Raw genomic sequence first — 11,525 nt, 5'->3', positions numbered from 1 at the left:
CGCCACCTTAGGTGTACGTGGCTGGCGCCTTAGCCGGTTGAGCTATAGGCGCCGAGCCCAGGCTATTGTTTTGACAATAATTGTCGGTTTGGGTCAACCTTTATCCCCAGTGATGGCAATCTCCTGATGTTTGTTGGGACAATTCTGTTCAGCAATTTCTTGTGGTTTAAGACGCTAGAAAATAAACAGTGAAGAATATTTCTCTGCCCCGTTGATTACTGGCCTCAGGAAGGTATGCAGGTTTTAATTCCTGAAAAGGGTGGGAGTTTTAAAGAGAACACTTGTAAAACATTCCCTTGTTTGTTTTTATGCCTTTACCTCTGTTAAGTCAGGAGAGCAGGAGCAGAGCGTGGAGAGGCCATAAACAGTGATCTGGAAGATAAAACGGCCACTCTTGGTGCATGACTTCAGTTATCAAGATACGCAGAAAGGTCAGGCCACCATTAGACTTCTCTCCTGGGCTTATCTCTGCAACCAGGGCAGTTGTTGAGAGAAGGAAGCTGGAACACAGCACATTACAGTCAAGGAAGAAGGTTGCTGGTCTGGAAATTGAGCAATGAATGAGCCCCTTCTGCCTGGTGAAGTGAGTCCTACTCAGGAATGTCTGGCAGAGCATCTAGCCCAACTTTTGGAAATTTCTGTTAGTATCAGCTTTGGGCTCATCCCCTGCAAGGTACTAAAAGACCTGGTGAATGAGGAAAAGGCTGGGAAATTTGTCACAGGAATGACCCGACCTCTTCAGGAGCTTCTACAAACTCTGGGCAATGTTCCTCCATCTCTGCCCCCATCAGGAACCCCCAAACAGAGTTTGGACAGCCCATGGCCTGGATCTGCTCTCAAAGCCAGTTACTGGAGTCTTGGGGATGGCCATCCAGATTTCCAGAGTTCAGGGTGGCTGAATCAGAAGGGTAGTCTCCGGGCAGACTTCGGTATGTCCTTCCTGCTCAGCCAGGCTTCCGCCAGCAGTCCCAGCAGAAGCGACAGAAACACACCACCCAGGCCCAGCTGGAGGATGTTCTCTGCAGTGGGACGCAAAGGGACAGGCCCTGGAGGAGGGAGAGACGGAGAGACAGAGAGAGAAGTTGCTAACAGGGGAGCCAGCCACATCTCAGCCCAGAACCATGACATGAAAGCTCTCCAGCCCTCTCCCAACCTTGCCTATGCCCCAGCCCCTCAACTGAAGGTCACTGGCCAAGGTTTTTTATTACCTTGCAGAGGATGACCCCAAAACAAAACACAGGAAGCAAAACACAGTTGTACACAATGACCTCAGCACAAGGAGAACTGTGAAACCAGTGCCCAAGGCTGAAATATAGACTGATACAGTTTTCACCCCACTACCCAGCTGTGAGTCCAAACACAAAGCTGTGCCACCTAGGCAAAGGGGCATCTTTTCCTAAAATCCTGGGGTCAGGGGACACAGAGGAGGATCTTGGACCCAGAAAAGGCACGGGGAATCCTACAAGGACCTTTTGGGAATGGGGGTTGTATGTACCCTCACAGCAGGCTACATTTTCTGTCGTTTGGGTTTGTCTCAGTTTAGATTTTCCTACATAGTCTCCCCTCTCTGGACACGAGGCTGCATCCCCCTCTCACTCCCAGAACCTCTTGTCAGCACGTGGCATTGAGTGGCTGTCAGTGGTCCAAGGAGAGTGCGGACAGGGTCAGCCTCCTCACCTCTGCCCTCCAGCACCAGAGGGTCACTGGGACTGGGCCACAGAGAGGAGACTGTGCTTAGAGAGCCATAGCATCGAAAGGTGCCTCCAAGGGCCAGGGTCACAGGGCTCAGCGGGAAGGTGGCCTGGAACATCCTGGCCTTGTACTCTGATCTCAGGTGCTGCAGGGGACCAGCATCACCTTCCTTGGACAGATGGAATGAGTCAAACCAAGTCTTTGAGATACATGTCAGGGTCTTGTTCTTAGGGTACTTCAGCACAGCATCTGGCTGAAACAAGAGTTGGGGTCTCTGATACACTCCTGGAAAGAAGGTGTGTGTTGGCAGGAGCAGCCTCTTACCACATCTGCTCAGACCTGTGCTAGGAGGCTCCCTACTGCTTTGCTGTGCAGGGCTGTGGACAATTCAGCAGGTTTTCATATATTCAGAAGGTTGTGTTCTGCTGGAAGATATGATACACTTCTCAGCCATCACCTTTTGGTGCCTGAAGGCCTTAGCTCCTGGCTGCCACTCATCCGCTTTCTGTCCCTATGGATTTGCCAACTCTGAACATCTCATTTCAACAGAATTATGCAGCATGTGGTCCTCTGTGCCTGGACACTTGCTCTTAGCAAAAGGCTCTCAGCTTCGGCCTGGCTGCACCAGGTGCCGGCACTGTATTTCTTTTACTGAGGTTATTTGTTGGTACTTGTCATTTTCCCAGCATCTTAATCAAAACACTTTTTTTTTGAGACCAAGTCTCACTCTGTCACACTGGGTACAGTGCTCATAGCTCATAGCAACCTCAAACTCTTGGGCTCAAGCAATCCTCCTTCCTAAGCCTCCTGAGTAGCCGGGACTACAAGTGCCCACCGCAATGCCCAGCTAATTTTTCTATTTTTAGTAGGGTCAGGGTCTTGCTCTTGCTCAGGCTAGTCTTCAACTCCTGAGCTCAATCGATCCTTCCACCTTCACTTCCCAGAGTGCTGGGATTACAGGCATGAGCCACTGTGCCCAGCCCAAAACAACTTCTTGAGTCATCTACACCAATGCATCTCCAAGCAGGAATGAACAGTGGAGCATGTCCAGTCCACTAGAAGATAAGGAATGTGAACCTACACGCTGTTACTTTATCAAGAAAGTCATCGAGGGGAAAAAAATGTCAGCTGAACTCATTCCACTAAAAGTCCTTACTTCCTTGAGCATCATTGACAAACAGCTCACAAACCTCCCATTCAGCTACTTTTAGAAGCAAGGACACATTCACTCCTACTATTTCATCACCTCCAGTTTCTACCTTAGCCCTATGCTTCCTGGATTCTGTACCAACTGCCCCCCCCAATCACGTTACCTCTTTTAATTCCCAAATCCTTAAACTTATTCATGTTTCTCTCACACCTCTGTGCACTCTCTCCTGCGGTTCCCTCTGCCTGGAGCCCCACTTCTCATGTACCTAGAACACTTGCTGTCTCTCGAGACTCAGCCCCTTGGACATTCAGTGCATGCTCCATTCCCTTAGAAGTCTGGTCTTCACTCTGGGAGTGAAGGGGGATTGCCTGACCTCAGAAGTTCAAGACCAAGCCTAAGCAAGAGAAAGACCTCATTTCTACTAAAAATGGAAAAACTATCTGGGTATGGTGGTGAGCACCTGTAGTCCCACCTACTCAGGAGGCTAAAGCCAGAGGATCACTTGAGTCCAGGAGTTTGAGGTTGCTGTGAGCTATGATGCTATAGCACTCTACCCAGGGTGACAGAGAGACTCTATCTCAAAAACAACCAAGTCCGGCCTTCCCTCACATGTGTCCTCAAGGACTCTAAACTTAATTCCTTCACTGCCACTTTTTTGTCCTATCTCTGCCTCCTCACTTCCCTGAGATCTATTTGAAAGCCCCTATCTGGTTACACTGCTACTCCAAAAAGAAATCTGCCCAACAGACACTCAGAAAGTATCTGTTGAATGAAGTTTATGGGTTCATGTTCTCCCGTCACTCCTTTCCTATAATTCACCCACCCAGAGATGACACCCATTGGAGAAAGGACACAGTAGGGCATGACAGTGGGGGGAGTCTGCCTACCCCTTACTTCTGCACCCACCTCCTCATAGTCACCTGGGACAACGTGGGGATAAGGCCAAGGCCATCAGCCACACCACAATGGGGATGGGAGTCAGGGCGGGTATTTGGGGCCAGCCTAAGCCCTCCTTACCTGTGACAATGAGCTCCAGGTAGTTGCTAGGGGCTGACCACTCATACAGGGAGCTCCTGAAAGAACCATAGCAGTGGTAGATGCCTGCATGAGCTCGGCTCACAGGAGAGAAAAGGAATTTGCCCAGACTCTGTTTAACATATTCTATGGAAGTTGTTCCTACATCTCTGGACAGAACAAATTTGTCATAAGTCACCCGTGAGTCACAGACAATGGTCACATTTCCTTTTAAAGGCACTATGGGGTGAGGATGGACAGAGAGCGAAGGTTTATCATTGAGGACACCTGGGGGAAAAGAGAACTTGATTAAGCAGACCCAATATTTCCCCAGCCCAGCTAGGGAGGGGAGCAGGTGCAAGAGAGGCGTTTGCTCCCTTTCCTGGCTCTGCAGCAGGGGTCTCCCCCTTGGCACTGGTGCTGCAGACACTGGGCAGGTCCCTCTCTGCTGTGCAGACCCGTCCTGTGTACTGCAGGCTGCTGAGCAGCATCTCTGGCCTCCACCCTTAGGTGCCCACAGTAGCACCATGCCCCAGCTGTGACAACCAACAATACAGATATTGCCCAGTGTAAACAGCTGCCCCCAACTGGAACTACTGCTCTGCAACTATGCAAGCCTCATATATAATTTTTCTTTTTTTTCTCACTTTTTTTTCTTTCTTTCTTTTTTTTTTTTTTAGAGATAGAGTCTCACTTTGTTGCCCTTGCTAGAGTGCGGTTGCACCACAGCTCACAGCAACCTCCAGCTCTGGGGCTTAGGCACTTCTCTTGCCTCAGCCTCCCAAGTAGCTGAGCTGGACCTACAGGCTACCTGCCACAACGCCTGGCTATTTTTGGTTGGAGTTTGGCCCAGGCCGGGTTCGAACCCGCCACCCTTGATATATGGGATCAGCACCCTACTCACTGAGCCACAGGCGCTGCCCTCTTTTTTTTTTTCCAGACAGTCTTACTTTATCACCCTCAATAGAGTGGTGTGGCCTCATAGCTCACAGCAACCTTCAGTTCTTGGGTTCAAGCGATCCTCTTGCCTCAGCCTCCCAAGTAGCTGGGACCACAGGCGCCAGCCACCATGCCTGGCTATTTTTAGAGATGGGGTCTCACTCTTGCTCAGGGTGGTCTTAAACTCATGAGCTCAGGCAATCCACCTGCCTTGGCCTCCCAGAGTGCTGGGATTACAAGTGTGGGCCACCACACCCAGCCCTCATATGTAATTTTTCATTTCTAGTAGCTATGTTCAAAACAGTAAAGGAAGATGAAAGTACAGAAGTTTAAGGCTAGGCATGGTGGCTCACATCTGTAACCCTAGCACTCTGGGAGGCTGAGATGGGTAGATCCCTTGACCTCGGTCGTTTGAGACCAGCCTGAGCAAGAGTGAAACCCCTCTCTACTAAAAACAGAAAAATTAGCCAGGAATCATGGCAAGAGCCTGTAGTCCCAGCTACTGGAGAGGCTGAGGCAAGAGGATCACTTGAGCCTAAGAGTTTGAGGTTGCTGTGAGCTGTGACACCAGGGCATTCTAAATAGGGTGACAAAGTAAGACTCTATCTTAAAACAAATAGTTTAGAGGGACTTTATCTAACAAATGCAATCAGTGTAACCTAATTCTTTGTATCCTCAATAAGTCCTAAACAATAAAAAATAGTTGAAATTCATTTTAAAATTAATTAAATAATGTATATTATTTAACCCAACGTATCCAAGGTAGTATCACTTTCACATGTAATCAATATTTTTATATTGGGATATTTTATATTCTTTGTTTTTTGGGGGGTTTTTTGAGACAGTCTCACTCTTTTCACCATGGGTAGAGGGCCATGGCATCATAGCTCACAGCAACCTCTTGACTCAGCAAACTCTTGGGCTCAAGTGATCCTCTTGCCTCAGCCTCCCAAGAAAGGAGGCAGAGGGTGGGGGAGTGGCCTGTATTATTTTGCACCTGAGAAAGGGCCTGAGGCTGAGGGGGCCCACCTGGAGGTGTGCCTCACGTGTGACCACCAGCTCCAGGGGATCACTGTGCTCTGACCAGCTCGACTTCTCGTATTGACAGGTATAAGACCCTGCATGGCTGCTTGTGACTGATAGGAAGAGGAACCGGGCCTCTTCCCAGGGCCTCTGCGGGTTCTCCTCATACCACACCTGAGAGCTTCCTGCTTGTTCCAAACGGTACCGAGCCACCCTGGGAGGGCCCTTGCAGACGATGGTCACAGAAGTCCCCTGGAGAATCACAGGACCCGGCAGTGCCTGGATGGAGGGCTTGTGGTATGTTCCTGAAAGAGAAAGAAAGTCTAGAATCTGAGCATTCAGATGTCAGGAAGTCCCCTCTCCCCCTTTTACTAAAAGTCATAAACTTCAGGGAAGGCAGCCAGCTACACAGGCAGCATGGAAAGTCATTTAGGGCCTGGCAAACAGGCTCTATCTAGGGGGGCTCCCTAGAAGTCACACCCTGTGGAACCCCCCTCCCTTTGAAAGTGGGCAGGATGTGGGACATCCTTCTAAACAATAGACTACACAAAAGTAGGGGGCCAGGAGCAGCGCCCGTAGCTCCATGGGTAGGGCTCCAGCCCCATGCACCAAGGCAGGCAGGTTCAAACTCAGCCTGGGCCTACTCATCAACAATGACAACTGCATCAGAAAAATAGCCAGGCATTGTGGCAGGCACCTGTAGTCCCAGCTACTTGGGAGGCTGAGGCAAGAGAATTTCTTAAGCCCAAGAGTTAGAGGTTGCTGTGGGCTGTGATGCTACGGCACTCTACTAAGGGCAACATAGTGAGACTGTGTCTCAAAAAAAAAGAAGTAGGAGCCAGGCACAGTGGCCCTCACCTGTAATCCTAGCACTCCAGGAGGCTGAGACAGTCGGATTGCTTGAGCTCAGGAGCTCATGACCAGCCTGAGCAAAGGACCCCACCTCTATTAAAAATAGAAAAACTAGCTGGGAATACTAGGCACCTGTAGTCCCAGCTACTCTGACCTCAGGAGGCTGAAATAAGAGGATCACTTGAGCCCAGGAGTTTGAGGTTGCTGTGAGCTATGACCCCAGGGCACTCTACTCAGGGTAATAGAGTGAGACTGTCACAAAAAGAAAAGAGGGGGGAGGAATACACGAAAGTGATGGGACATGTGTGGTACATGTTCATGATTATATTATGTGAGATCAAGCCTGTTTTGTAACTATCCTGAGCTCAAGGTTCATAAAACTAACCAACTACCCAAGAGTTCCACCTAGATGTTAAAAAGCCGTTTCACACCCACCAGGTCTAATGCTAAGCTCCTAGTGTTCCCTTCAGGTACCTGCTCCTACTTCACTTCACATGTATGAGAATGGCTGATGTCAAAAAGGTTAAAAGGTAAGTGTTGGCAAAAACGCGGAGACAAGGGAGCCCTGCACCCTGTTGGCAGAATGTAAATCAGTGCAGTCATCATGGAAAACGGCAATTGCTTAGAAAATTGAAAAAAGAACCACCACATGATCCCACAACCTCCCTTGTGGAAATGTATGCAGAAGGAATGATGTCGGTGTGGCACAGAGATGTCTGCGCTCCCACAGTCATTGCAGCATTTTTTCACAATAGCTGAGATACAGGCCGACGTAAGTGCTTGCAGATGGCTGAATGGATAAAGTAACCATGGAACACTACTCAGCCTCTAAAAGAAAGGAAATTCTATCATTTGCAACCACAAAGATGACCCCAGAGGGCATTAATGTTAAGTGAACAAAGCCTGGCACAGGCAGGTAAATACCTCATGATTTCACTTACATATGGAATCTAAAAAGTCAAAATCATAGAAACAGAGCAGAATGACGGTTATCAGAGGCTGAGGATGGACCAAAGTAAGGTGGGATGGATTGGGGAAATATTAGTCAAAGGGTAAAAAATTTCAGTTTGACAAGAGATGTGTTGTACAACATGGTGACTATGGTTAGTAACAGTGGATTGTGTATTTGAAAGTCTCTAGGAGGGGAGATTTTAAGTGTTCTCTCCACATCAAAATAAGTACAGGAGGCAATGCACATGTTAATTCCACAACAGAGCCACCTGATGTGTCCAGACATTATGCTGTACACAGGTGTGGCACCTGTGGCTCAAAAGGGTAGGGCGCTGCCCCCGTATGCTGGAGGTGGTGGGTTCAAACCCAGCCCCGGCCAAAAAAAAAAAAAAAACATTATACTGTACACCATCAATATATATGATTTTTGTCAGCTTTTAAATTTTTTTTAAAGAGTGCAAAAAAACAACAAAACCACCACCAACTTGTACTTAAGAGCTGTCAGAGTCTATGGAAAATTCTTGTGCAGTAAGCATATGATACAAATACAAACTTAAAAAATATATATAAAACTGCTCTTCATGCAGATGCCCTCCACCAATTATTGAGAATTCCATCCTTCCAACTGCAAGCTAAGAACTTTGGGGTCATCCTAATGCCTCATTTGCTTTCAAACACCACGTCCAGTTCAGCTGCAAAACCAGTCAGCACCACATTCAAAATCTACCCAGATGGCTGGGTGCAGGGAGGGGCTCATACCTATAATCCAGACACTCTGGGAAGCTGAGATGGCTGAATCACTTGAGCTCAGGAGTTCGAAACCAGACTGAGCAAGAGCAAGACCCCGTCTCTACTAAAAACAGAAAAACTAGCCAGGCATTGTGGCAGGCTCCTATAGTCCCAGTTACTCAGGAGGCTGAGGCAAGAGGATCACTTGAGGCCCTAAAGTTTGAAGTTGCTGTGAGCTATGACTTCGGAGCACTCTACTCAGGGCAATAGAGTGAGACTCTGTCTCAAAAAGAAAAAACCCACAAAATCTACCCAGAACCCAAATGTTTCTCTACCTCCTCGAATCTGCCAGACAGAAACCACCACCCTCTTCCTCCCAGACTATTGCAGTCACCTCCTGATGGGTTCCTCTTCCTCTACCGTGCCTTCCTCCACCAAGTCTACCCTCCAACCAGTAACTCAGTGACTCCTCTGTCTCATAAATCAGATTCATGTCTCCACTCCTTAAAACCCTATAGTGGCTTCCTTTCTCATTCAAACTTCAGGGTCCGGCAACTCATGCCCTATCCTGAGGACATCTCCCACCTGCCACTCTGTTTACATTAATTACTCCAGCCATCCTGGCCCTATGCTATTTCTCAGACAGTTCAGGCATCATCTCCTGTCCCTATCGGTGACATTCTTCCAATGGTGTCAGTGTGACCTACTCCCTCACCTCATTCATGTGATTGCAAAGATGCATCTTCCTCCATCAACACCTCCGTGGACACCCTGATTGTGTGCCTTCATCACCCCTCTACACATCAGGCGTATGATGTTGTTGTTCAAAGGGAATGAATGACAGGGTAGGGTGTGGGAAGTGAGCATGCAGTCTTTGCTACTTGGAGGCTGGGGCAGGAGGATCATTTAAGCTCAAGAGTTTGAGTGCAGCCTGGGCAACACTGCAAGACCCTATCTCAAAAAAAAGTTATTGAGGAGAGGCACCTATGGCTCAAAGGGGTAGGGTGCCGGCCCCATATGCCGGAGATGGTGGGTTCAAACCCAGCCCCAGCCAAAAACTGCAAAAAAAAAAAAAAAAAAGGTATTGAGTACAACACTTCAACTAGATAGGAGGAGGAATAAGTGCTACAGATCTATTGCACAGCAGGGCAACTCTGAACACTGCCCCCAGCACAAAAAAAATTGTTCATTATGTTGATTTGATCATTACACATTGTGTACATGTACTGAAATATCACATATACCCCCAAAATATGTATAATTATGTCTCAATTAAATAATAATAATAACTTTAATGTTCATTTTATGCTCATATTTTTCGCAACATTAAAATTCAAATCTCACTTACTGTTTTTTAAAAGTTAAATGCCCTTGGGTTCAGTGGCTCACGCCTATAATCCTACCACTCTGGGAAACCAAGGCTGGTAGATCCCTTGAGCTCAGGAGTTCGAGGCCAACCTGACCAAAAGTGAGACCCTGCCTCTACTAAAAATAGAAAAAGTAGCCAGGCAGGCTGACTGCCTATAGTCCCAGCTACTCGGGAGGCTAGGACAAGAGGATCACTTGAGCCCAAGAGTTTCAAATTGCTGTGAGCTATATAATGCCATGGCACTGTACCCAGGAGGACAGAGTGAGACTATGTCTCAGAAAGGGAAGGAGAGGAGAGGAGAGGAGAGAAAGAAAAAAGAAGGAAAAAGAAAAAACATTAGAATTCTGGCTGCTAGCCATATTGCAACTGACTATCTTGGGGCATTGATTTGGCCAAGATCACATGGCAGAACCAAGTTTCTTCTTCATCATCTCTGGAGCAAGGGCCCCGAGGCTGCATGGGGCAGCTCCTGGGGAAGCAGCTTCCCCAGAAGATGGGCACGGGATAGCTGGGGACAGCAGCCCAGGTTGATGGCACAGGAGCTTGGTGAGGGAGGAAGCTGTGGATTTCGACCCACCCTGCCCAGGAGGGGACATTTGGCAGCCTCCGGAGACATTTTTGCTCATCACATATAAGGAAAGGGCTGCTCCTGGCATCCAGCAGGCCGGTGGCAGGGATGCTGCTCAACCCCCACCGTGCACAGGAGCAGGAAGCCCCATGCCAGAGAATAACCGAGTCCAAATGTCCACAGAGCTGAGGCCGAGGAGGCCCAGGCTGACTATTCATAAGCAATTACACAGTGACACCGGCAAGGCAAGGGGCTGGCCCTGGGGCTTATTTTAGGGTCCCTGCCATCAGCCAGGGGCAGGACTTCCTTGGAGGAGGGCAAGCCAGAGGCGTTTGAGGAAAGGACTTACCGGTTTGTGCCCAGCTCCTTTGACCCATAAGCAATCCTGAAAAAGAAAGATAGAAACCCAGGTGGCAAAGGCCTCCCTCATAATCCCAGGCTCAGCACGATAGCCCTGAGCACAACGTGAGGAGCCAGAGGAGGGCGGGGTAACCCAGCATGGCTTGCCTGCTGGAGGAACCTGCCCTGGGATGCCCCTGGTAACCATGTAGAGCTCAGAGTCTCTCCCACACCTCAGCACTCACCAAGGCAGAGTAGGGAGGTCAGGACACAGAGCATGGTGCCACCTTGTCCAGAGCCCAGAGCTCAGAGCCCAGTGACAAAGCAGACACAGAAGTGGCCCAGGGCCCCAGGGTTCCTTATCACACATCATGTCATTGGCCTTCCTCAAAGAAAGGGAACAAGTTCCCCCACCACCACACCTCCCAGCCCCCTCCAACCAGACTGACCTTTGCATAAGTCTCAAATCATTGTCAGAGTCCGACAAAGACAAGGGAGCTCAGGAGACACACAGAGCCAGTCCAGTGCCACACTCAGTGTGTCTTTTGAGGTGCATCACACCGAACCAAGAAAACCGAATTTGGAGTGAAAAGTGACCGCTTCTCAGCCAAGGGGGATTTTGCCCCCACCCCAGACCCCACCAGGGACATTCAGCAATGTCTGGGCACAATTTGGGTTGTCAAATTTAGTTTTGTGTTTTGTTTGTTTTGTGTTTCATTTATATATTTCTGGCAACGAAACTGTGTTTACTTTTTAAAAACCTAGACAATGAACACACTGCCCGGCTTCAGTGGTGGGGTCCCAGGCCACATGTAAAGACCAATGGGAAAGCAGCATGACCAGTCGCTTTCTCACAGACACACAGGGATCAGCTGCAGCAGCAAAGGCATTGTTCACCC

At 48.7% G+C, this 11,525-nt stretch overlaps 1 protein-coding gene across 1 annotated transcript; it reads right to left on the bottom strand.

Annotated features, from left to right (window-relative positions):
• Positions 1 to 900: 900 nt before the first annotated feature.
• Positions 901 to 11,516, bottom strand: LOC105888305 (leukocyte immunoglobulin-like receptor subfamily A member 6). The gene is made up of 5 exons (XM_023508692.1): positions 11,482 to 11,516; positions 10,637 to 10,672; positions 3,860 to 3,915; positions 1,678 to 1,977; positions 901 to 1,019 (listed from the first exon to the last, which is right to left on the bottom strand). Exons 1-5 carry the CDS (start codon positions 11,514 to 11,516, stop codon positions 901 to 903), a joined length of 546 nt encoding a protein of 181 aa, XP_023364460.1.
• Positions 11,517 to 11,525: the final 9 nt, after the last annotated feature.

Source organism: Otolemur garnettii, unplaced genomic scaffold, assembly GCF_000181295.1.
Source record: "Otolemur garnettii isolate 467f Iridium unplaced genomic scaffold, OtoGar3 scaffold00264, whole genome shotgun sequence".
Classification (NCBI taxonomy): domain Eukaryota; kingdom Metazoa; phylum Chordata; class Mammalia; order Primates; family Galagidae; genus Otolemur; species Otolemur garnettii.
Note: the sequence above shows the minus strand (reverse complement) of the source record. Positions and strands in the feature narration are given on the sequence as shown.

Coding starts and splice junctions, on each gene's coding strand:
- LOC105888305 (XM_023508692.1), bottom strand. CDS start 11,516: ATGCCTTTGCTGCTGCAGCTGATCCCTGTGTGTCT. Junction 10,673..11,481: donor CAGCTGATCCCTGTGTGTCT/GTGAGAAAGCGA, acceptor TTTCTTTTTCAG/GATTGCTTATGGGTCAAAGG. Junction 1,020..1,677: donor TCTGGTGCTGGAGGGCAGAG/GTGAGGAGGCTG, acceptor GTCCCACTGCAG/AGAACATCCTCCAGCTGGGC.